Genomic DNA, 26,274 nt, shown 5'->3' with positions numbered 1-26,274 from the left:
AACATGTTTCATGTTAAATTGGGGATAAAAATGACACCAGCAAGTTTGGCTAGGCTCTGCCCTTTTCGTCGTGTCTCCATCCAGTGGTCCCAAACCAGCAAGATCTGCGTCACCTGGAACTTGTTAAAAATGCAAATTCCTCCCGAATCAGAAACTGGGGGTGGAGCCCGGCGAGCTGCCCCAACAGTGACACTGGGAGGTTCTGAGCACCCTGCCCCCCACCCATTCCATTCACGCACTTGGATGTGGAGACGGAGTGTAATCTGGGTGTCCATGCTCATGTATTCTTGCCCCTCAAGCTTTATATGAAGGAGAGCCATTTGCTTTTTGCTTCTGCTTCCCAAGAGAGGCTGTCTCTGATGGCGTGTCTGGAGTCTGGGCTCTCAGTTACCTCACTTAAGAACAGCCAACCAGTTTATTAACCATTTGCTCAGTAGAAGTTTAATGGAGAAATATCTGTTTAAAACAATCAGTCCAAAAGAACAGCTCTTTTACAAACAAGTTATGGCAGTGACAAGTCAAAACCCCAGGCTTGATTTCCTGTTCCTTTGACCCACCCCTGGAAGAGGAAAGGGGAGTGAGAAGGAAAGATGGGGCCGTTTTTATGTGAGCTGGAGGAATTACAAAAATACACTCTGGTGTAGCAACAAGGTTGTCATGAAACATGCCATGGGGGCGGGGTGCGGGAATGGGGAGGGAGAGACAATCGGACAGGGAGGGTCTCTGCCCTGGGGGCGGAGACCTGGAGGCAAAGCTTGCCTCAGTGCCTTGGGGAAGAAGGAGTCCCGATTCCCAGCCGGCAGGTCTGGGGCTGGAGACATGCTGTTTTGGGGATCACCCGGACACCTGGGGAGACAGAAATGATTAAAATGGCAAACCCAATAGTTTTTCTGACCTTTTAATCCTATTTGCCTGAGCAATAGTTGGGAGGCATTGAAAAACTTATCAACAGAATAAAGAGCTCCCAAAGCAGCAAGTAGGGTTCCCTAACTTCCTCTATACACCTGCTTTTTCTGACCTCAAGTCTACTGGGAGGACTCACAAAATAAAGAGGAAGTCTGTGGGCTGGGACTTGAAGGGCATAGAGTAGGCCCCGTGCCCAGAAATAGCTCCCTAATCCTTGGTATTTGGAATCCATGTGCAGTAATTCATTTCTTGAGGCTAAATTGTGTCCTCATTTATGGCTCTTTTATATGGCCAGTGCTCTTTAAACCCAATTTCACCAATTCCTCACCATGAATGAATCCGCTCACTTTCCACTGTCAGGAAGGGTCAAGGCATGGGGCAGAAGACAGAGTAGAGTAGGGACAGGGAAAGGGACCAGAGGAAGACACCCCTTTGCACAGTTCTGTCTAGGACTGGATCTGCACCTCAATGTCCTTCCTTCCTAACACATCATTACACCTTCTAATAGGGTTCTTTATCCCATTTCCGTGTTAGGAGGCCCCACTTCCAAGTATAGGTGGGTACTGGGCATCTCAGAACAGCCCCGGAACGAGATCCCCCACGATGGAGACATCTCAGGCATGTAGGGCTGGTTGGGGTGTGTGCAGGCGAGTGAAGACAGGGTTTAAGCTGCCTGGGGTGGATTCGTAAGTACATGTCCCCACTGGAACTCAGCCACCATGAATGGGTGCCACAAAGGACACACAGAGACAGCTGCAGAAAGAGGAAGGAGAAAAATCAATAATATACCCAAATGAGCTAGTTAACGTTTTCAATGGTTCCATCCAGAACTTTACATCTTGAGCAAAGCAGCAGACAGAAGCTAGTTACCAGTTACATCTCAGTGCCTCTCAGCTGGAAGTTTAATAGAAAAGTAGCAAAATCAATTGTCTGAATAGGGGCTCAAATTGTTTTTTTGTTTTTTTTTTAAATAAATTGATTCCTGCTAATGTGACTGATTTTAAACTGTCTATAGGTACAGAAAATAGTTGTGGTTCAGAATTAGACAAGGGCCTCCGTGTCCCTAAAGAGCCACTTTAAGAAGAATAAATGTCTAAGAATTCAATCCAGGCTGCTTCTGAAAGATAACTGTGTTAGGTGCTGTGCAAATATGGCTTAGGAAGAAATAGGATGCTTGTTAAGGATCCGGGAGTATGGCTTCAAAAACGGTGCGGGTTAATTCAGGGCCTTCGGGGATGAATCATTCTGCTAAAATACACATGGCAGCTTTCTCCTCACAACTTAATCCCTATGTCTGTATTTGGCAATGGGCCTTTTGCAAACCAGCTTACCTGCAAAGAGCCACATGGGCTGCCCCATGCTGAAGTGTGGGTGCCAAAGATTAACATTTGTATTAGTACACTTTGCATGAAGATTATTAATGATCGGGCTACCTTTGGCATATGGAAAGTATAATAAAACAGCACATGTAGCCTTTTTTTTTTTTTTTAAATGCCCCTGAGTCAGGGAAAAGTCCCTCTTAGGGAATGTTTGGGGAATGTTTTAGGCCAACTGATTCATTCTTTCCATTAGTGTAAGTTTCTAGACTGTTGAAGAAGAGGTATGAGGCTCTGGAGATCATCAGACTCCCATATATGAATTCAGGCACATATGCTTGATGAGAGGGATTTTCTTAGAGTTTCAGAAAATTCCACTGTGCGAGTTTCCTGTGCCACTTGAAGTTCTGTACAGGTGTTGGGCTGAGGAAAGTGGAGTTTTTAACCACTGGGCAGTAAATTAGGGGTTTTGATGTTTGTTATGCACGTAATATAGTACATGCATAAGCATTCCCATGGGAGTAAGGACTGGAGGGAGAGAGGAGTAAAAGCAAGCAAGCAAACAAACAAAAATAAAACAAAAATGGCCCCCGGGAAGAAGCGGAAGTGAGGTAAGATGACGATCTCTTAGTCACTATTCTAAAACTACTTGGTCAGGTAGGCCAAATTCTCCAAGCCTTGCTCAGTGATGATGCCACTGACCTCAGGGAATCAGTCCATTTCTGGCAAGGTGGCAGGATGGACAAATGAGGAGTGGAGGAAAGAAAAGCTGAAAGTATAACTCCTGGTCCTAACAAGAACTCCTTGACAGGGGGAAAGTGGGAAAGGGCCATGGTTTCCGTGGAATCCAGTCCGCTTGAAATACAGGGGGTAGGGGAGGAGAGTGCTAAGCTGTCTTCGAAGTTGAAACAGCAACATCACAGCCACAGAAATCAGACTGCAAATGGCTAGAGGTAGGTCCAGCTATGGGTTCTTGGAGATAGTCTCTGAGGGAAGGTGAACTGAATGGTTGCTATGGCAACTGGATAGGCAGATTGGTCCACTTAACTGTCCCCATAGTAACTGAGCTCCTGGAGAGCTATAGAGGAATTAGTTATCTTAACATGCTACTATTATCCCCATGGTAACCAATCTCTAAATGGCAGTGGTCAGCCTTAAGGAACAATCCTAGGAAAATCTTTGCTCCCTAGACGAAGGGTGGGTAGGAGGTGGGGAGGTGAACATATATCTCCCCCGCCTCCCAGGAGCTGAGCACTTTGAGGTGGTGTGGGGTGTGTGTATGTATTTGGGGGCTAATGTGCTTCCAGGCCCCGGAGGGAGGCTAAGACAGTTGGGTATGTAAGGCTTCTTTTTACCCCCAGCTCGTTTGTGCCCAACTCACTCATGGGTTGAAGTGGACGGTGCAGCTGGGAGGGGCTCCCCTTCCGGCTACACATTACCATTCTGATGCAGGGTGCGCCGGCGCTGGCTGGACTGCAAGCTCAGGACCAGGTACTGCCTCATAAACTCACTGAACCGCTTCTGGTTGGCCAACTTGCGGGCCGACTTCCGGGCCCCGGTGAAGCCCCCGAACCTCTTCTGCAGCTGCTTCTGCTCCATCTCTCCAGCCTCATCCACGCCGGGCTCTGTCCCTTTCTGGGCTTGGATTAGGCTCCTGATGCGAGGCATGCGCTTCAGTTGCGTCTCGGAGGCGCTCGGCTGGTAAAGGGCAGCTGCCACGTGCTCTGGGTCAGCAGGGCTGAGCTGCCAGGAGCCCCTGGCCATGACCTTGGTGCATGGAGTCCAGAGAGGGCTGCTGAAGACCTTCCCTTCACACTCAAGGATGCACACCTGCAAAGACAGAGGCAGGAGAAAGGAGAGGGATTGGGAATGTCTATCAGTCCAAGGCAAGGCGATAAAGTCCTTCTGGTAGCTACAAAATCCACATGAGTACCAATGCAAGTGCTTCTGAAGCATCTCTTTATTAAGGACCATGTAGCAGTTTTACATGTAGTTACTTAGGTTCATAGAATTTCAGAGTTGCAGAGACACAGAAAACTATCTGTCCCAGCTCCATCATTTCACAAACGAAGAAACTCCGGGCTCAGAGAGGTAAGATTAATTTACCCCAGGTGACACAGAAAGTCAATGCAAAAAGAGTGCCCCAAACTACACCCAGTTAGAGCCCTAGCTGAGTTTTTAGAGCCAAACACAACTCACGAGGGTCACTCAGAAAGAAGAATTCTATTTTGTTCTCTTACCAGGCTTGAGAGAGGTCAGTTGGTTTAAGAAGTTGCGGATGTCAAAGCATGTGCTTAAATCTGCATGGCTATTTTAAGGTCGCCATGTTAAGACGAACCCTGGTGTTGTTCATTTTTCATCCCACATGTACTAGTTATCACTACCTGTGCATCACTTATAGAAAATGAGAGTCAAGACCCTTTGGAATGTGGGCACGTTGGCAGTCGGGTTCAGGTGGGGAAGAGGGACCATCAGATGATATCCAGTGGACCTGCCAGGCCCCTGGGAACTTCTGATGCTGCTCTGTCTCTCCAGGTGTCTCCTACTTCTAAGCTAGACCAACAGCCTGGCCACGACGCTTCCACACCCCTCCTGAATGGTCCTTGCATTGACCCCGCCTCCCATATTCCTATCTCTGACTGGGTCTTTTGGAAGCATCTAACTTCCAACTTTTCCTACTATTTGCTGTTTTGGCTTCACCCGAACCCTTCTCTGTGTTTCTGTCCTCAGCCATATGAAAATCCCACTTCAACTCGACCTTGCCATCATGGTCAGTGGGCAGCCACGGAGCCCTTCATCAGACCTTGAGGTCTTTCCTGGCTTACAGGGCATCAAGAGTTACTGCTCTGTCTGGACAGCTGCAGGACATTGGAAGACTGGTGTGTGTGCCCAGTACCCCCTATCTGGGGAGCAAAACCCTGTCCCCAGTGTTCAGAGTGGCACAGATGCCAATATGGGCAAAGTCTCCAACCTGATCCCTAGCCAAGGAGTGCAATGTGCCTGCAGCTAAATCACACACCCTGCAGCTGTCCCACCGAACCCCCCAAAATGGCTCCTCCAGTACTACTTCTCCTGCAACCCGTTGCCACTCCTGCCCCTGACCCCCTTTTGTCCCTGCCAAGCTTCTCCAAGATGTGGTCTGCACTCATGCCTCCATCTCAGCATCTTCCATTTTTGCCTCATCTCCTTAAATTTGCTTCCCACCCTTATCTTCCACTAACGGCCTTCTAGAGGACCACCAGTGAATTCCCAGTCGCCGGATCCAATTAGCCCTCATTCTCACAGACGGTGCTGCATTTGGCAATGCAGACCACACCCTTCTGAAAATTCTCCGATGTTGCGCTCACCTCTCAGACTGTTTGTGCTCCTTCCTCCTGTGTTCCTAAGAGTCTATCTTTAAGATTCTTCTCATCTCTCTTTGCAATCTGCCCCCAGTGACTATTCATTTCTGTGATTTTGGTCATTCCTTTCAGGGCATCCCAGGTCTGGATGTCCAGCACCTGACATCTGTTGAACTCCCGACACTTCTCTGATCCCTGTCTGGTCTTTCCATCAAAGTGTCTGACTAGCACTTTAAATGCAATTTGTTAAGAATTCCCTTCTGGGGCAGAGACTGCCAGTTGTCCATTCCATCCCCATCTCTCTTCCTCCTTCCTAACAGAACACTTGTTTTCTTCCTGAAGGCCACACGTACGTTTTTCAAACTCCTTTGCAGCCAGAGGTGGCCAATGACATATACACGGAAGTGATCAGGCGTGGCTTCCAGGAAAACAGGAGGCTGACTTATCTGGGGAGAGCATCCTTTTATCCTTCTTCCTTCCTCCAGCCTCCTGTTTAGAACGCAGGCATTTTGGCTGGTGCTCAATTCGCTATCATCTTGAAACCGTGAATGACTCAGCGGATGGAAGCTATGTGAGAGTGGCACCCATCTACAGATAAAGTAGAAGGAGAAGGAGCCTGGGACACTGGGGAGGTGGCAGACCTGCCATACCGGCCCTGTACTATCTACCTCCCAACCTCCTTACGAGGAATCAAACCTCTGTCTTGTTTAAGCCACTGTTACTTTAGGTCTTTCTTACTAGCAGGTGAATTTAATGATCTGATACACTTTCTCCACCTCAAGCCTGTTCTTCTCCTTGGTCTGGGTATGACTCCAGATCATCTCAGAACTTATTTATTTATTTGAGAGTGAGAGCGAGAGTGTGGGGGATGGGGGCAGAGGGAGAGGGAGAGAAGCAGAGTCCCTGCTGAGCAAGGAGCCCAAGGTGGGCCTTGATCCCATGACCCTGAGATCATGATCTGAGCCGAAATCAAGTCGGACGCTTCATCAACTGAGCCACCCAGGCACCCCCCAGAGCCTTTAAAAAGACAGAATTCAAAAGCCGATTAAATTCTTGTGGACTAGAACCAGGGTTTAAAACTTACTTTTACAAAGCTCAGGTAATCGGGTATCTGCGTTAGGTTTGGAAACCACTGACGTAGTCCGTGTTCCCATGTTATGATGAGGTTCAGTAATGTGTCCAAAACTACACCGTTAGACAAGATATTACCCGAACGAGGACGCAAATGTCTCGAGCTCCGACCCAGGACATCTATTCAATGAGCTCTGTGTGCTTGCAATGCAAATCGGTGCGAATGAGTACAAGAGTAAGGATCTTGCGAGACTAAAAGGTAAATTCTGATGGGAAAATTGCTCATTTTCCTCTGGGCCAGAGAGGAGAAAGAGACAGTAGCCAGTGGGAGTGCTGCTCTTCTTCACCGATAAGGTTTCCAAGGTGCAGCTTTTGCGAGCCCCCCGGCTAGCCAGAGGTAGTGACGATGGGCCCTGCTCATACATAACTCACGAGCATGTCTTTTCCATTTAGATTTTCCTCAGAGGTGCTGATAGAGCTAATATCATCAGTGCCAGCTTAGCAGAGATACATAAAGAAATCACTTTTTCACACCCACAGTGTCACTGGGTATGAAAGCAACTTCCATAGGTGGGGAGTGCAGATTTTAACACGATGGTAGCTGCCAACCTGAGTGTTCTTTAAGAATCGCTGCTGGTTTGTTAGAATGCAGATTCTCAGCCTACACTCCCGGAGATGCTGACCTAGTAAGTCCAGGTGGGGCCCAGGAATCTGCATTTTTAGCAAACTCTCAGGTGATTCTAAGCTGGACTTACTTTGAGAGACCCTGCTTTGGAACTTGCCCCGAGGAGGAAGGTGTCACCATGGAATACAGTGGCGGAGTCTCCCTCAGAGAAAGGGTTACTTGGGTCTGTATTTAGCTTGCTCCTGAAATACTTTGAAGAAAACCAACTTGCAGTACGTTCTTTCAGATCATAATCCTATTGGGTGATTACTCTATAGCAGTGGGTGTCTAGAGGGGGCAATTTTGTTCCCAGGGGACATATGGCAATGTCTGGAGACATTTTTGGTTGTCACACAGTGGGTTGGAGGGGGGGAGAGACACTCTTGCTATCCAATGAGTAGAGGCCAAGGATGTTGGTAAATGACCTAAAATGCACCAGACAGCCCCCTATGACAAATAATTATCCAGCCTTAAATGTCCACAGTGCTGAGTGTGAGGAATCCGACTCTACGTAGTAAAGGGAAAGGCAGGAGAGTGTAGGTAGTATTGGGAAAGCCAGCAGAAGAGTTAGACTTTGGAGCTAACATGGCCTTGGAGCAGACTTGGTCCACTCCTCACAGAATAGGAGCCCCAAATGCTTGTTGAGCGATTCGGCTCCTTCCATTTACAAGAATAGGTGGAGGTTGTTAAACCTAGAGGCTATTAGATCTTCTGTGAGCCTCTGGGTTCCTAAGCCCAGATGGTAATTAGATGAGGTGTCAATCAGAGAAAATGCCATTCTATGATCAAGCCAGATGCATAGGCTGTACAGAGACTCAACATACTGTTAGATGTATTAGATACTAACAAAATCATCTCAACTCTTGATTTAGGAGAAGGTTTTGGGCAAATGTGAGGAATCCAAATTCACAACAGCATTTGCAGCACCAGATGGACAGATGAGCCTAACGCCTAACACCCTGGTCTAAGGGACCCACCGGCCTCTTTCCAGAGATTGGTTAATGGTCTATTAAGTGAGCTGGACGCATTTTCACAGCCCACACTGATGACATTGCTCTATTAAGCCAGAGTGTGGGTGAGCATCTGGAAAGTCTCAGACTGGTGCCAAATTGATCTGTAAAGCTGCGTTTGTGGGGAAACTGAGAAAAGGGCCATTTGGATATCTGGGATCAAACGTTAGGGAAATAGGCACATGAGCCCATTGGAAGGAAAAGAAGAGGCTCATTGAGACTGTCAGGTTTCTGCCACTAAAAAATCAAATCACCTCTGACCAAGAGACATTTGGAAGCTATTTGCTTTAGGAGGTTTTGCTAGAATATCTGAGGGCTCACACTAGTAGGCAAACAGATGAACAGTGCAAGGGAAAACTTGCACTATTAGGAACTCTTACTGCAAATCAGCGAGTAAGAGTTTTCATGTATTGAAAGTAGAAAGCACTAGAAGTTAGTTTCTTTTGTTATTAATCAAATTTCAAGAAGTTGTAAATAAATTTCCCCAGACCTTGAGGGTTACCTTCTCGTTTTCCTCTAAAACTATGCAGTGAATCTAGATTTTTCTACGTAAGCTGATGGAGGAAGTACCATTCATAATTAGGTGGAAGCCCAAGACATTGCAATGGGTTTGGGTGTATGAGTCATTTCCCGACCAGAATGATAGTCTAACAAAAGCCAGCCATACTTGGACCATGGATCCGGGGTGAGAAATACAGAACTTCTTGATAAAGCCGAGGACTTAGGGGGGCCTGGGAATAGTTCAGTATTACATAATTTCATGGAGGGATTGGGAAGGTGACCCGTGCTGAAATCTTTAAGTTCCCCCAGCCCCCATAATTCACAGAGTTGGAAAAGTGTTGCAAGATTTGGAAATGAGATGTGGTTGTCAACATTCTAGGCATTTCACCAAACTTTTAAAAATAGGTTAAATATGGGGCACCTGGATGGCTCAGTCATTGAGCGTCTGCCTTCAGCTCAGGTCATGATCCCGGTGTTCTGGGATTGAGCTCCTCATTGGGCTCCCTGCTCAGCGGGAAGCCTGCTTCTCCCTCTCCCACTCCCCCTGCTTGTGTTCTCTCTCTCACTACCTCTCTCTGTGTCAAATAAATAAACAAAAATCTTTAAAAAAATTTTAAAAAATAGGTTTAAATATGAATACAAACTAGAAACAAATCAACCAGGCAATCAGGTCCTGTGAGGTTCAGCAGGCGCTTTGAAGGATTTATCCCTCCCTGTGAAGCTCCAACTGGCCATAGCCTAACTTGTTTCAAAGAAGTATCTACTTCTTAGTATCTACTAACAGTGTTGTCTAGACCCCAGAGATGTAAGATGCTAGGGAGGGATGGAAACAGGCTCCAAATTCTTTACTGGCTTTGGAAGACACCACTGTAAAAAGTCTGCAGCATTTGCAGGGGTCGGGCCAGTTAGTGGACTAAAGATCTTGCACTCTTACAATTTCCATGGAACGTGTTCACTGAGTGCTGCTTTGTGCACGCTCTGTGCTCTGCGCTGGGGATCCCCAGCACAATCAGAAAAGGAGGCGCCCACCTTATGCTGAGAGCCTAGCAGACAGAAGTAACTGTCAGAACACAAAGGAGAGAGGGGCTGGCTCTATTCGGGGGAGGTGGAGAATCAGCAGTGTTCTCATAGGTGAAGTTGAATCTGAGTTTTGAAGGAGGAGTATTGGATGAAGGAGGAGGGAAAGGCATGCACAGAATGGTGGGATGAGTTCCTGAACCCTTGGGAAGGCCAGGAAGGGAAAGCGGGATTTCTTAGGAACTGTGAAAAGTGATTGAGGTGAGGAGAGGACGTTGGGGCACCTGCAGCCTGGGGAGAGCTGAAGGCCTGGGATCCAGGCATGGCATCTCAGAAGGAGAGGGTATGGCGAGATAATCCCGAATCTTGGTGGTCACTTGTGTTTACGGAGTGGGGAGAGGAACGGGAGTCCAACAGGAAGTAGAAAAAAGGAGTCGGAATGGGGAAGGGAACCAGGCAAGGTCGCCAGGAGAGGACAAGGAGAAGGAAGCCTGCAAACTGGCCCCGGACCTCCGAGGGAGCAGCTAAGGAGTGATGCAGCACAAGGGGCTCAAAGCCGCAAGTGTAGATTTCTCCCTGGGTGTACAAATATCGGTTCAGGTCCTAATGCTTTTTTTGAGTGGGAAATAAAGGGTTGCCGTGAAGGCTAGAGATTCCAGAATTGTGCATAACTTCCCGTCTTGTCTAGACTGCAAATGGAGAATTGAGCAGGGTGGTGATTATCAGATTATCAACTCGCCACTGGTTTACATGTACACTAAGTTGTCTGCCCTGTTTACTAAGGTCAGGGGAAAGTGTTTTGTCGATGAGCTTTTAAACCTTTCTGGGCTGCACAGCAAAGGCCTGTGGGCCTTCTGCGTTCCAGCCAAACTCAGTTTTCTCAGTTCCTTAAATGCCACATCTGTTCCTCCTGAAACCCCAAAAGTCTAGGTTGGGGGCCACTGCTCTGTGCTTCCCCAGCACCCAATAATTAATCCCTCTTGGAGGGATTGTGGGATCTTCTCTCCCACTAGTTGCAAACTCCATCCATCTGCTTACCTTCGGATCCCTTGGCCTGACCCTGGGCTCAGCATACAGTAAATGCTTAGAAACACCGTAATGGATGAATGAGAAGGATGGCTCAACTTTGGATGGGTCATCTGGGGATGCTCTTCATGATGCAGTAGTTTTTGTTGTTCAGAAAACAGGCTCAAAAACCACTGAGCAGGTGTGGGAAGAGCTTGGTGTTTGGGTACGTAGGGGCTGCCTCTGGTCATCGTTAGCGGGCTAGCTCAATGTGAATATAGGCTCTGTATTTGCACACTTGCCTTAAGGAGCAGTGGGTACTTTCGGTTGTTTTTAAAAGTTGGGGAGTTTGAGGGGCGCCTGGGTGGCTCAGTTGGTTAAGTGGCTGACTCTTGATTTCAGCTCAGGTCATGATCTCAGGGTCCTGGGATCAAGCCCTGTGTCAGGCTCCACACTAAGGGGGGACTCTTCCAGGATTCTATCTCCCTCTGCCCCTCCCCCCATTCTCTCTCTCTCTTTCTCTAAAATAAATAAATAAGGTGTGCCTGGGTGGCTCAGTTGGTCAAGTGTCTGCCTTGGGCTCGGGTTGTGATCCCGGCATCCTGAGACTGAACCCTGCATCGGGCTCCCCACTCAGGGGGAGTCTGCTTCTCTCTCTCCTTCTGACCCTCCCCTGCTCGTGCTCATGCTCTCTCTCTCTCAAATGAATAAATAAAAAATGTTAAAAGTAAATAAATAAATCTTAAAAAAATAAAGGTTGAGGGGTTTGAAATATGACATCTTTTGAAAGAAGTCTGACTACAAAGAAAAAATAATTGAGTCATATTGGATTTAATAGAGGAATAACTATTTAGATTGACATGAATGCAGTTGAGAAAGCAGTTTATTTAACGAAAAGAAATTTAATGCCAGATTTGCATCTCGAGTTCAAAATTTAAAGACTTCTCCAAATTTGCCAAATTCTCCAAAATGAGTATGCGTTATTTTAATAATGGGAACAAAATGACAGCCCAGGCAGGCGTTTATCTGAATGTGGAAAAGTGGAAAGATGACAGGGTTTGCCCTTAGAAAATGCGAACGCCCTCATCCGTTTCCTGCTGACCAAGGGACACCAGGCGAGGAGTCCCTGACCTCTGGGCAAGGCCGTCATTTCTCATTCTGGGTCTGGAGGCAGGAAGGAGGAGAAGACAGGGATGCTCTGGGGCCTACCTCAAGGTTGAAGTTGTCAAGAACTGGGCGGAGCTCCTCTTGGCAGGTCAGACAGTCCTTCTGGCAGCTGCCGGACACGCTGGAGAAGAGGCTGAGCAGCAGGAGGTCACAAAGCAGGATTTTCATGGTGCGGGAGCAGGAAGCAGGGTGCTAAAATGCTAAAACACAAGGGAGGGTGGGCGGCAATTAGAACAGCCATTCTGCGGGGGGGCCTCACATGGGGTGGGGGGGGTGCACCAGAGGGAACAGCACCAGAGCTCAGGATTCCCCTCCCAGGAGGGAATGGGTCATCAAGGATACAAGAGGCCTGCTCTGGTCAGCCAGGCCCACCGCTGGGGCAGGGGCTAGTGTCTGGGCTCCTAGGGGAGCCACCTAGCTGGCCTCAAATTGCCTAAGCGCTTCCAGGGAGCTGAAGGCCTCACTCTGCAACTTACCGTGTGACCATAAGGTGATCTCTCCAAGCTTTAGTTTTCATAGCTATAAAAGGGGACCGGCGGTACCTGTCTTGGCACAGGGCCGATGCGAAGACAGGAGATCCGCAAGGGAAGTTTTGCAAAGTGCTGTGCGAGAGTGAGATTTATGAATGACTTGTGTACCTCGTCTCCTCCCCAGCCTTCCCTGTCTCAGACAGGGATGCCCCGACAAGCCAGAATTTGCTCTTTCCGGAAGCCTCCCCCAGGCTCCTTGTCTGTTTGCCCTGCTAGCGTGAGCTAGCTTCCTGAGCGCACAGCATCTAGGTTCACCACGCTAGGCCATGCAAACCCAGGACCAGGTATGTGCAATTCTTTATTGAAAAATGAACAAAGACACGAAGATAATAGCTTCAACTATTATTAGTTAGATTAGTCATTGATATTCTTTATGTAGGATTGCCGGAACAATGTGCAGTTTTTCCTGCTCCTCTTTAAATTCATCCTGTGATCCAGCCTCCTGAATCAGAAAGCTATTTCCTTGGACTGCATCAGTTTGCGTCCCTGTAGAAAGATCTTTACTTGGAGGATGAAACGGAAAGGGGAACAAGGGAACTTTCTGGCAACGTTGTGAATGTTCTCGACTGAGATACAGGTCACAGGGGTGTATACATTTGCCGAAACCCATGGAGTTGTACATTGAAATCCTGTGCATTTCACTGTATGTAAACTTTACCTCCACAAAGAGTCCAGGATCAAAAATAAAAAATTGTTGCTTTTATTGCTTTTTCATCAGACTCTACTGAGAAAATGTATAAGCCCTGCTCTTCAAATGCAGCCTACAAGACCAGCATCAGCATCACCTGGGATTTTGTTAGAAATGCAGAACGTCAGGTCCTAACCCAGAACAACTGAAGTTGGATCTGCTTTTTTTTCAGCAAGATTCTCAGATGATCCAGACACGTGCTGAAGTCTGAGAATCCCTGGTAGAAGATGGATGTGGAGTGGAGCAAGTCGGTAAGAGAAAGAAGGGGATCCTGCCGTTGAATTCACCAGTGGCTGTTTTGGGAGACTCTCCCAGCCCTTCTTGGGTGTCACCCAAGCATCTCATACCAAGAGGATATCCGCGAAAAGACGCTCAATCAGTGTTTTTTAAGTCAATGAGGGGACGTTTGAGATGGGCTTTGAATGAGTAGCAGTTTGTCAAGAGGACAAAGAAGAGGGCATCTGAAAGTCCCAGGAAACAGTCTTTGGAAAGGCAGAGAGGACTTAGGACCACAGCCTGTGAGGGGGTGGCAAGCCACCAGGTGTCCCAGGGCCACCTGCCCACATGCCCTAAGGGAAGCTCCCTGCAAAAGAGAAGGTCTGCTCCGATGGAACCGGCTCTTGTTTGCCCTCCAAAGGGTTTGGGCTTTACCCTACAGATGATGGGGTGTCCAGGGCTAATGAACAATGAAGACAAACCCCTATACAAAGAAACCTATCCTATGCATTTTTTATTCCCTATCCCAAGGGCCAGGGCCTTCGTTGAGACTTATGGCCTTGGTTATTGTGATGGGCTCCTAATTCGTCCACCTCATGACCTGGCCTCCCAGCACGGCATCTCCAAGACTGCTGATGTCACTTCATGGTTAAATCTGTAACCCCAGTGGGACTGCGTACTGCTCCTGCCCGCCTTCTCTAGCTTTCCCTCGCGTCGCGCACCCTGGCGTCCCTTCTGGTCCTAGTGAGTCACCTGTCGTTCCTATTTCTATCCTGTACTTAAGGCCTTTGACTCTTGGCACACGCTCTTCCTTCTGCCCAGTATACCCGTCTCCAGGTCACACTTCCTACGCACCTCAAGAATTATCCCCTCCGGGAAGCCAGCTGCAACCCCTGGTCTGAGCTAGATGAATCTCGTCTGCTTCCATGGCATGGTGAAGCAGCACATCACAGTGGGAAGGATGAGAGCCTCGGGGCCTGTCTGTCAAACAGGCACAACAGACCTTTGTCACCGAGCTCTGATTCGCGTTTTCTCATCCGCTCATCCCTACAGACCCCGTATCGGTAACGCAGCCTCTCAGCTTCTCATCTGTAAAACTTGGACAATCGTAGTACTTGTCTCACAGGGTGATGAATGCGTTGATGTTTGTAAGCAGTTAAAATAGCACCTGGCACATACCCAGTACTCCACAAAGGCTTATAAGAGGAAGAGCCCAACGCATAGCCTTCACTTTGTAATACCATCATTGTGCCTTGCGTGGCCCTTACGACATCGGACCGTACGCTTGGACTTCTGTGTCTCTTTGCCCCACTGGACGGTGACTTCTGAAGGGCAGAGACCATGTTCTGTGGTTCTCTGTATTCCCAGCACCCAGCACGGAGTCAGGAGGCACTTAAGAGGTGCTGAGGATGCATGATACGTGACAGCGTTCTTCTTCTCCTTAGCTCACGTAGAGCTGGGGAGTGTCCAGGAGCCTCTGCCTCACTGGGGCCCGAGACGCTGACGGCACAGAAGCCACTTCAGGACCTGTGTGACCGACAGCAGGTGTGTTCAGTGTGAGGGGGGAGGGGTGGGAACAGGGTCGTTCCAGAGCGAGGAAAGATGCTCTCCTCAGCTGGAGCCCCATGCGCGCTGCGGTAGAAGGCTGGCTGCAAAGGGCTCTGAGGCATGGGTGGAACAGTGTCATTTAACAGCAGCTTAAATAGGTGTTGGTACACAAGCCGTGGAAGTTCATCACACAGGTTCTTTTGAAGAGAAAATGCATCTTGAATTCCAAACAGCCGCCATATAACTACATGTCTTAAACTGAGGACTGCCCGAACATGTCTTTTGTTTAATTTCAGACTTGCCTTTCCATTTCTTATTCTACTAAATTTTAGTTTGAAGTTGGGAGACATTTTTGTAGAATTTGTCCAGAACGGCATGGCTGTGCCCTCTCTGGCCACACGATGGCAGTGCCTGTATGTCACAGAGGAAAGGGAAGGCTGGGAGCCCAGGGACCGGCTCCTTCCTAACACACAATTGCAATACATAATGTTGGCGTAGGCTGAGCTGATAAGTTGTGACAGCTGTTAATGAAATGCTCTCCGGCTGAGGTTTTTCATGAACCTCATTAACCGCGGCTGCTTGCACATTCAGGAAATGCCCTGTGGATTGACTGATGTTTGTTATCTCAAATTCTGGGTAAATGGGTTTTTAGGGTGAGGTGAAGAAAGAAGATGAGCTCGTGGGACATTTAGCATGTAAAATGTGTCTGATAGCCTTTCCGCATATAAAATGTGAGCTGTCCTTGGTTTGGCACTTGGCAAACCTTCCTGAACCTACTTGGCATTCGCTTGGCCCTCCTGGTGGGTCCACGGGACACCTCTCTTCCAGGTTCCCACCTCCCTACCCTCTATGTCCCCCCACCTCTCGCTCTGAACGAGTGACTCCACCTATTATTTAAAACCCATCCGTACACAAAGCTATTTAGTCTCTGCAATTCCAAGAATCCCTAAAATGGGAGCAACATAGGCCTGTCTCCAGGGTTGTGATATTTCAATGAGACCAATATCAGTGAAAGCTCAAAATAAATCTAATTATCCTTACAAAGGGGACCGCATTTTGTACTTTTTGGTACTCCTCACAGCACCCGGTACCATTGTGTTCTGGGTTAAGTTAGATTTTGAACTGTATTGGAAACTCAATAGAAGTTTTTCATTTTTAAGAAATCTCAGCAACATCGATGTAGCTTTTTCTCGTAGCTCTGTGTGTAAGTTAATGCCAAGTAAGGCGAAGGCGGGTAATTAATTAATTTATGGGGTATATTTATATTTAATCTTTACCCTTTGTGTGACTCTGGGCGAGTGATTTTACCTGAGAGTGTTTGTCTTCTCAACGGCAAAACGGGGATCACGACAGGTGGTGGTGGTTGTTTATTGAAGGAATCCTGACCATCAGTCAATAAGACTGCCCGGGGTACGCCTGAATTTTACCTGGCTTGTACTTCACCTGGTGAACCTAGCTCGGTCAACACTTCCGTGTGGTGCTGCTATAATCCGGACATCTCTTATTGAATAAAGAAATGTTTAATTACCTCTTATTTCGGTAATGACACCTCGTAAATTTAATTGTGCCTCGTTGCTTATGAAGATAAAATACCACTGTGTTTTAGCCTTAATCTATTTGCATGTAATCTTCCTTCCCAGGGCAATATAATTAGTTGCTTATCTGTTTGGAGGATTACGTACGAAGCTAAGAAGTTAATTGAGTTTCGTCTTATGACCTCTGAGAAAGCCTGTAATTTTGGAGCTTTTAGCAGAGAAGGGGGAGGGGCGGCCTTCCTGCTAGAGGCACGTACGTCTCTGTTCCTTCCATCAGCCACGCAAGTAGATATTGTTCTTGACAAGTTACAACAGATTTTTATATTCATATCCGACCCTCTATCCGAGGGTTAACCAGATACCTCTTTGTGAGAGGAACAGAAGTTCGTAGAGGTTAAGCAGCTGGCCTAAGATTATCCAGTTTATCAGCAGCAGAGCCAGGACTTCAAGGCCCATGTGTTGACGTCACACTGCGTGTTCTGGGAAAACATAAACGCTATATGCTGCTTCTGCTTCGGACGGGTTGGCCAGCTCTGGTGGAATCGCCCTGGGCCAGTCTCTGTCTGTCCTCGACGGTCATCACATTACTACTACATTTAGAATACGAGGTGCCAGGCGCTGTGTTAATTGCTTTGCAAGCATGCATCCTATGCCCCCATTTGACAGCTGAGAAGACAGAGACTTGAGGAGAAATGACTCGGAGGGGCAGAGGTGAGCCTCGTGCCTACCTGATTTCCCAGCTCCTGCTCTCGCTGGCCGCTCAGCGAACTCTGCAGGCACCTGTCTCTGTGTAGGCGAGCTCATGCTAAGGACCCCTTTTATCTGGAACTCTGGGCTCCCCCTCTCTGATCGCAACGTCCTTATTGTCGCCTCTCCTCCATAGAGGAATTTCTCATGGCCCACAGGCACAAGGGTTTGTCTTCTACACGCCTCATTTCTTTGACCCATTGTCGACAGGACTCCTACACCAGATTTTGCTCGTTCACCAGCTATGACCGAGCGGGGCCTCTTTACTGGCTTTTCCTCCTCTCACGAATACGCTTACATTCAAAAAGGTCCTTCTTCTGCCCTAGATTTCCGCCTGGAAGGAGGGAGTGAGCACAGAGGAGGTGGAGGGCAAAGCAAGTCCCCCGCCCTACACAGATCAAGTGTGGCGGGTGCTGGTGAGCAAGGAGTGGGCCAGAGGCCTGTGCTGGAAACGAGAGAGGCCAGGGCTCCAGCCTCAGCTCTGTCATTACCTGTGGGATCTGCAGCAAGGCCCTTTCTTTCTCTGGGCCTCAGTTTCCCCTTCTCCAGAAAGAGGCCGTTGGGTTAGATGGTTAGTTTTTATTTTATAAGTGGCCAGATATTTGTGCTCTCCTGGGGTGGGAAGCAAGGAGGGAGGAGGGAAGGAGGGTGGGGGGCAGAAGAGGGTTTAATGAGAAAGTGGCTCCAGGGCAGCACAGGCCAGAGGCTGAACCGCCCAGCCGGGCTCAGGAGAGGCCCTGGAGAGGGGCAACAGACACATTTCCTGGCAGGGCTGCCTCAGGCTGGAAAGGTATCGCTCTGAACTTTGAACCTCCTGATTCTGGCCCGCAGTTCCGCACAGGCTGTCAGAATAATTTAAATGGATTTTTAAAAGCTTTCATTTGCTTTTATATTAAAATCACTGCATGGTCTTTCAAAAAGGCTAGAAAATACCTAATAGCCAAAAAGCAATGAATCTAGACCAACAATCTTCAAACTGCTTTAGCCTCATACCTCCAGCCATCAAACAGCTCTGAGCACACGCTCCCAATTGACTTATAAGTTACATACATTCCAAAACCTGCTAAAGTGCAAATTAAGAAAGATTACAAAAAAAAAGGGCTTCAGTTTCCCAAAGCCCAGTGGACTGTGGGGGCCCACGCCCCTCTGGGAGACCGCTGGCCTAACTCGTTAGCATTCAGCTACACGGCTGCGCTCCTACGAAGCTGAGGACTTCTGACAGTCTTGCCTGATACTTTGCCCTATGAGGCTCCTATCACGAATGTCACACATGCTCTTGGCTGAACGAATGAAATGATGAATGGGGATGGGGGTGGGAGGGAGCACAGGACGGGTGTGGGAACAGGGGAGCTTGGCTCTGCGCCTTGGCTGTGTGGCGATTCACTGACACTCTCAGCGAGACTTCGACTCCTCGGGAGCAAGCCAAGCCAGGCCCTTCAGAGCGGGCCGCACATGTTTCTGCAATGCTGACTTGGCATCACAAGATCGCAGAACGTCAAGACTGAACATGACTGGAGCCTATCTAGGGAGATGCCCAGAAAATTGGCTCAGCCCCCAAAATAGATGTGCCCCAGATCTCAAGGTTTGCAGTTAGTAGGAAACCCTCATGTTAGAGAGTGGAAACACCTATAGGCATTGAAATAAAAGCGTTGAGAAAATCCCCTTTGCTTAATGAGCTCTCAGCCATTGAAGCCACCACAAGATGCTGTTGGGAGGACTCCCATTTTCTGAGAAGGGCCCACCCCCATCCTACGATGTCTGATGAGTGGCTCCCCCCAGACGCAGTTGCAAAGTTTCTGTCCTGGGCTTCTGGAGCTGTGGGACTATGGGCTGGGGCTCACTGAACCCTGTTGATAAGACCATAGAACACTCACATCCCTAAACCTCACATCCCTACCGCGTGTGTGTGTTGGGGGGTGGGTGTTAGCATGAAATAAGCATGTAGATAAGTTTAGTTCACTTCCTGGCACATAGTAGGTTTCAGTCAAGGTTAATTCCCTTGCCCTCATTTTGTGGCTTTGTCCTGGCTGCCACCTCCCTCCCCCAAAGCCCTCAGCCCAGCCAAATCTACCTCCTTGCCTGCCCAGTTCGAATCTCTGAAATCCCTGGAGCAGGTGCCCCTTCTTCCAAATTCCTCCAGCACTCGCTGTCTGGACCACGCCGTTTAGGACTTCATTACACCCAGCCTTGCATTGTCCTCTAATCGTTTCACTGTGTTTGTGGGGTCCCACCCTCGCTGCCATTAATTGGTGAGCACCCTTGGGCCCAGGGGGTTGGTGTGCAGCAGTCAGGAAGGCTGGACTCTGTCCTGCCAGGGCTTGGTCCAGCTCAGTCCCGGACATGGTATTTAGCTGAGCTCTCAGCTTCAGTTTCACCAACTGCAACGCGGAGACAATGACACCGGCTCACAGGGCTGTTGCCGGGGATAATGGGTGCGAAAGCATGAAGATGTAAATCATTGCATGAGAGTAAAGGGCTGTTATCATCACCTCTGTTGAATCCACCAGAGCACCCCCCCCATCTACCCTGCCTGGTGGAGTGTAGATGATAAATACCTGATTGATTGAATACAAAACGGCTTTGTGACAGCTCCTGTCATCAGCTCCAGAGAGCACGGGTTTCAGCCTAATCCTGCAATTACTCCCCTCATTGACAAAGCAAAATCTGCATTCTCTGAAACTCCGAGTACGCTCAGCCTTCAGCTAGTAAACCAGGGGCTGCCGCCTTGTGGAGAACAGAACTGCACCCCCAAACTCCAGGCTGCGCCACAGTGCCCTCGACGGGGCGGCACCCATGGACCAGTGGAAGCTGCTCCTTTTACTGAGGTGGTGCTCGAGGGAAGTCTCTCCAGGCATCCCCGCCTGCAGAGGTCTCAGCCAGCGCAAAGGAACCCAAATCCTTTCTGTTCAAGGTATCGCAGCGTCAGTGGAAGTGCGTTGAATATTTCCCTGCCTCACTTTATAAATGCGAGAAAGGAGCGAGAGCAGCAGCCACCCACAGGCAGCGAGAAAGAGCAGCAATTTCTTTGGGAGGTTTTGATAAGAAGCCAGGCAGTTACTTTCCCCCCATCTATGTTGAAAACTCTGGTTTAGGCTTGCTGGCAAATGCCATGCAAAGCTCATCTTTTGTTAGTCTGCCGAACAATGTTATTGGTTATAATTGGGGCAATTATGGGCTGCTCGAGGAAGTGAAACACAGATGTTTAAGCCCAGGATCAGGGTATTCAAGTCCAAGACAGCTCGCTTTAAATAGTCCATTTCCCGAATCATCCTGCTTTACTTGAAATTCCCCCAGAACTTGCCCATGTTCTGAATGAGATGGGGGGAGGAAGGGATGGGTAATGAAGGGAGGGGAAGCGAGACATGCAGAGAGGGAGAGAGAGAGAGTGTGTGTGTGTATGTGAGAGAGAGAAATAGAGGGAGAGAGGGAGAGAGATGCACAAAGGAGACAGAGAAGGAGGCTGAGAAAGAGCGAGAGTTTGGATGACTTCTGAACGTCATATTCAGCAGGACTCAGCAGAGACCTTTCGGTGGGAGAGATGGGCAGGAGGAGAAACATGCAAAGAAAGAGAAGAAACCACCACATAGTACAGGGTCTGGGAGTCCAAGGTCATCCCTGCAGAAATCTACGTGAGTCTCACACACAGTGGCCGCGTTCAGCACAACGCCCTGGGTCCCACTTTTCCCCATATCATTACCAGCAATTTCTATTCAGTGCATAAGGGAGAAGGGTTCCCTCAGGACGGAAAAACCCAAATCCAAATCAAGTTCAGTGGCATGTTGAAAACCAGCCTGAAAGTGCTCCGAGGGAAGGAAAGAAAGGAAGTCAGCCCCAGAGAGAAATCGCTCACAAGGGTGCCCTGAAAGGCAAGCCCCCTGCCCCAGGGTCTGCTCCTCCCCTAATCTCACTCCTGCATCCACCTTTTCTCAACAGATAACAACGACACAGTAGGGGCCACATCTGGGGAATCAAAACTTTTTCTCATTTCCAAGTTCAGCTCTTTCTTCTTTTGCATCTCTCCTCAGGATAAAAATCTCAGCCCTCCCCTCTCACCCCCTCTCTGAGCCCTGAAAGTAAGACGCAGGGGGAAATAATTTTGCAGGTGGCCAGCAGCATCCACCCCAGACAAAGGAGAGAGGGTGAGGAGAGAGCCCCAGGCAGCTGCGCTCCTTCCTGGGGCTCCCGGCTGTCTGTCTTGGGGCTGGGGTTCACATGCAGTTGCCTACCTGAGAGCTGTCAGTAGCCTGGCTCCTTCGGATGTGAGGCTTGGTTCCGCTGTTATCAGCCACACCAGCATATATATATCCTCCCCCCCACGCACAGCCCTCCCCTTCCCTGCCCACCTCGATGACACATACACACGCTGACCCCCTTAATCAAGCGAGCAGCAGAACCTACAATCCTCCCTGGCTGCTCCCCGCCCCCCCGGCTCTGTGCTCAGACCTGTGACACCCCAACCCCCCCATGCATCCATTCTCGAGCCTGCTTTACCTGGACTCTGTTCAGCCAGGATCCCACAGCTGCCTTCCCTTTGCTTTCAGAGGCACGGTGAGGACTGATGGGGAGCTCTGGCAAGTCAGTCAGAAAGAAAGGTTCCTGGTGACAGTGACAAGGCAGACCCCAATCCTGGAGTCTCCTTGAACAACCTTTTTGCCTGAGGAGTAAAGAACAGGAAGCGTGCAGAAGGAGGGGAATCTCATGCCAAGCTCCCACCGGCACAGAGAAGCCCAGAGCTGAGCTGAGCCAAGCCCCCTCTACTGTCACTGGCCCACAGGCAGCAACAACTAGGCCACTCAAGGCAGAGGCTCTTACCTGTCGTGGGTCACGCCAGGAGGCATTTTCACAGGTGCCGTGGCATGACACAGTGGAAAATGCTGAGCTTTTACACTCAGAAGGAAGTGTCTGAAATTCTGGCTCTACTGTCAGAGCAAGTCACTCCTCTTGGGGAACCTCAGGTCCTCCTTCTGTAAAATGGGTATGATGCCGCCCAGGACCGTTGTGAGTAGAGAAATGAGATTCTGTTTGTTTTTGGAACATATAAGATCTTTAATAAATGAGTTCTGCATCCCCTTCACCCTTTTCACATTAAATAATACCCACTGAATCTAAAAATCCCCTGTCAACATCTAGGGTCATCACAGAGTACATTCCAAGCCGCTGCTGAACTTTTCGGGTGTCACCCCCCCACGTGCCTTGGAGTCTCAGAAGCTGTTGAAGATGCCCCCACCACTCAGGGTGGACCCTCCTTCCCTTCCCCGTGGGAAGGCAGCTCACGGTCAGCAGAAGCAGGCAATGTTTAGCTCCCCAGCGTCCTTGCGGATCCCTCTTTCTTTGCCTTAGGCAAATTGCAACATGACCTCCTCCTTGGCTCTCCCAAGAAGATGCAAAAATATTCCAGAATCCCAAGATTTGAGCCTACGCTGTGCAAGGAGCTCAAGTGCCCTCTCATGTGGCAAGTCTGGCTCTCTTGTGGACCCGAGAATGGCGGGGAAGGGTGGAAGAAAGCATCTGCTTTGACTGCTAATGGCATGGGTTTTTTTTTTTTTTCTTGGAGGGGGAGGTGATGGAAATGTTCTGGAATTAGATAGTGCTGAGGGTTGCACAACGTAGTGGATATACTAAAAAGCACTGAATTATATCCTTTAAAATAGTGAATTTTATGTTATGTAAATTACATCTCAATAAAAAAAAAATAGAAAGCAAGCAAGCAAGCACCTGCCTCAAGGGAAGAGCAACAAGTTCTAAGAATAAAACTTCCCTCCCATCTGTACTCCCAGCAGAAGGGTCCAGGAGACCAATGCACCCACGATTTTCCACTTAGACCTTGATTGCCCAAAGTTACACTTTGTGATTACAGCTCAAAGCCACCACTATGGGCTCAGAAATTAGCATGACATGTGGGCAGTTTTGCATCCTGATGTGTGTGGGGATCCTAGGCCTGGAGCTTGATTTCACACATGCTGGGGCAGATACTCCTGGTTGCCTTCCTGATATTCATTCCTCTGTTCTTCTTCACTCAATGGTATCCTTGATTTTATTCTAGGTGGCAATGTGCTTTGCTAAAAGCCTCCATTTCTCAGCCTTCCTCGCAGCTGAAGGTAGCCAATGAGCATCAAGGTGCTAGTCATTGGATGGGGCTTCCAACAAAACTCTTTGAAAGGGGGCCAATTCAACTAGAAGAAGCCTCTTCTTTGCCCTCCTTCCTGCCTGCCTGGAATAGGAATATGATGGCTGGAGCCGTAGCAGCTATATTGGGTCATGAGACAACTTTGAGGATGAAAGCCATGGACTCAAGATGATGAAGCATAAAGACAGAATGATTCTGGGTCCCTCATAAGTATGCAGATGCCATGCCAATCCTGGATTTCCAACCTCCAACTTTTTTTTTTTTAAAGAGAAAAACCTCAGATATTTATTTCAAATATCAGTCAGGGTTCAGTTAGCTGTTGCTACATAACAAGCTGCACCAAAGCCAGAGGCTTGAACAACAAATCCTTTATTTGGCTCATGATACTGCAAATTGGCAATTCAGGCTGAGGTCAGGGGGGTGATTCTTCCTCATGAATCTGCAGTCAGCCGCGTGTTGGCTTTAAGAAGTTGGCTGCTGGGGTGCCTGGGTGGCTCAGTCGTGAAGCGTCTGCCTTCGGCTCAGGGCGTGATCCCGGCGTTCTGGGATCGAGCCCCACATTAGGCTCCTCTGCTGAGAGCCTGCTTCTTCCTCTCCCACTCCCCCTACTTGTGTTCCCTCTCTCACTGGCTGTCTCTCTCTCTCTCTGCCAAATAAATAAATAAAATCTTAAAAAAAAAAAAAAAAGAAGTTGGCTGCTGTCAGCTGGGGGCACCTTGGTTCTCCTCCATGGGTCTTATCCTTCACCTTCACGTGTCTCTTGTATCCCTTCAACAGGCTGGTCTGGCAGGGTCTCATAGCAAGTCCAAGGTGCAAGGCCAAGCAAGTACAATCAAGCAAGGAAACAAGGTAGAATCCCTTGTGGTGCTAGCTCAGAGCTGGCGCTCCATTGCTTTTGCCCCATTTACTGGCTCGAGGCAGTCACAGGGCAGTCCAGAGCCAAGTTGGGCGAAGACCATGAAGTCACAGGACAGAGGCGTGGCTCTACAGGGGCTGTTCACCAGAGCCATTGATAACTATTACTCATTTTAAAGATTTTATTTATTTGAAAGAGAGGGAGAGAGGGAGCATGAGCCGGAGGGAGAGGCAGAGGGAGAGGGAGAAGCAGACTCCCTGCTGAGCAGGGAGCCCAACATGGGGCTCCATCCCGGGACCTCGGGATCATGACCTGAGCTGAAGACAGACACTTAATGGACTGAGGTACCCAGGCGCCCCTGAGCCATTGATAACTTTAATCTACCATGTTTGTTTAAGCCACTGATTTGGATTTTTTTGTTACATCCAGTAAGGAAATCATCTTAAATGATATTCCTGCCTTTGAGCACCTAGTCATTCCCAGAGCGTTTGGTAGCCAAGTGCTCTTCTCCCCGTGCAGTTGAGGGAAAGAAAAAGCAAGAGCGAAAAGTCACAACCTCTCTGAACTTTTCTTTCCTCATTTACCAAATGACCTGGGAGTTCCCTTTGGGTTAAATGAAGCTATGTATTCTGATATGTAGGCTGTCTGCTATAACGAATGGAGGGGAGGGGCAGGGATGAATCTAGGAAGGGACTTTACAACCATCGCTGTGTGGGGGTATAAGAACTTTGCCTCTCGGAAAAGCCAGAGCGAATTAGAAAGGGGGCAAATTGCATGGTCCTCACAATCAGGTAAAGGCTTTCTCCTGGGCACTTTGCCCCCGAATCATGGCACCTCCAGGTCCATGGGCTTCCCTCAGGTGTGATAGCTGGTCCTAGAGACCACCTGAGTGGTCTTCCTTCTTGCTCTTTCTCAATCCTTTGTATTCAAGCTGCCCCTGTTCTTCTGACAGTATACATTAATTAAAATCGTTGGAGAGGAAAGGTCACACAGCCTATTTCTAGTGATGAGGAGGCAACGGTTGCTCACTTCTGCTTGTATCAGCTTGCTGTCCTCTTGCAATAGAGACACCCAAGCTAAGCGGGCTGCAAGAATTAGACTCCGTTCCGTTCAGATGGGTAAGTTTCAAGGCAGCTTTAGAAGCTCTTAAAACAGCCACCAGAAGATTTTGGTAGACGGAGGATAAGGGGAAGAAGGCAGTCGTAGCTGGGCTCCCACACTGAACTCCTGGAACCTCCACCCACCCACCAATTTTCCCCGCTCAAAGTAAAGAGCTCTCACCATCAGGTATTTGGCGGCTCAGAATTTACTGATTAATTTCAGTACCTACAGCCAATCGGTCTCCTTAGTAACCACGGGAGCAGCGTCCCAGCTGCAAAAGCTGCTTCTTATTTACCTCTTCACATTTTAAAACACCTCCAATCTGAACACAGACTTTTATTTAATTAATTAATGTTTTTTTAGAGAAAAATAGTGTCCCCATTGCTACAGAGAACTTTAGAGTATTAAGTCTACGTTTTTCTTCTTTCTTTTTCTTTTTCTTCTTTTTAATTAAAGTACAGTTGACACACAATGTGACATTAGTTTCAGGTGTACGACATAGTGGTTCGACAACTCTATAGGTTATGCTGTGGTCACCACAAGCGTAGCCCCCATCTGTCAGCACACAACGCTATTACCACACCACGGACTATATTCCCTGTGCTGTACCTTTCATCCCTGAGGCTTATTCATTCTGTAATAGGAAGCCTGCACCACCCACCCCCCTTCATCCATTTTGCCCATCCCCCTCCGCCCTCCCCTCTGGCAACCACCAGTTTGTTCCCTGTGTTTATAGGTCTGTTTCTGCTTTTTTTTAAGTTTATTCATTTGTTTTTTAGATTCCACTTATAAGTGAAATCATACAGTATTTGTCTTTCTCTGTCTTGCTTATTTCACTTAACATAATACCCTCTAGGTCCACCCTTTGTTGTTGCAAATACCGAGTAGTGGAATTACTGGATCATAAGGTAATTCTATTTTTATTTAT

The 26,274-nt window shown here is 48.4% G+C and overlaps 1 protein-coding gene across 3 annotated transcripts; it reads right to left on the bottom strand.

Annotated features, from left to right (window-relative positions):
- Window positions 1-230: 230 nt before the first annotated feature.
- Window positions 231-21,526, bottom strand: PNOC (prepronociceptin). 3 transcript variants are annotated; one of them, XM_034661342.1, is made up of 4 exons: window positions 21,489-21,526; window positions 12,041-12,198; window positions 3,662-4,052; window positions 231-846 (listed from the first exon to the last, which is right to left on the bottom strand). In XM_034661342.1, the coding sequence occupies exons 2-4, from the start codon at window positions 12,164-12,166 to the stop codon at window positions 761-763; spliced, it is 603 nt and encodes a 200-aa protein (XP_034517233.1). In that variant the 5' UTR covers window positions 12,167-12,198; window positions 21,489-21,526; the 3' UTR covers window positions 231-760. The 3 variants fall into 3 exon arrangements, with proteins under 3 accessions (XP_034517233.1, XP_034517234.1, XP_019648941.1); XM_034661343.1 differs by lacking the exon at window positions 21,489-21,526 and adding an exon at window positions 12,475-12,526; XM_019793382.2 differs by having other exon boundaries at window positions 738-846; window positions 3,604-4,052.
- Window positions 21,527-26,274: the final 4,748 nt, after the last annotated feature.

The sequence above is a fragment of the Ailuropoda melanoleuca genome, chromosome 5, assembly GCF_002007445.2.
Source record: "Ailuropoda melanoleuca isolate Jingjing chromosome 5, ASM200744v2, whole genome shotgun sequence".
NCBI classification, from domain to species: domain Eukaryota; kingdom Metazoa; phylum Chordata; class Mammalia; order Carnivora; family Ursidae; genus Ailuropoda; species Ailuropoda melanoleuca.
This window is presented reverse-complemented; position numbering and strand designations above follow the sequence as displayed.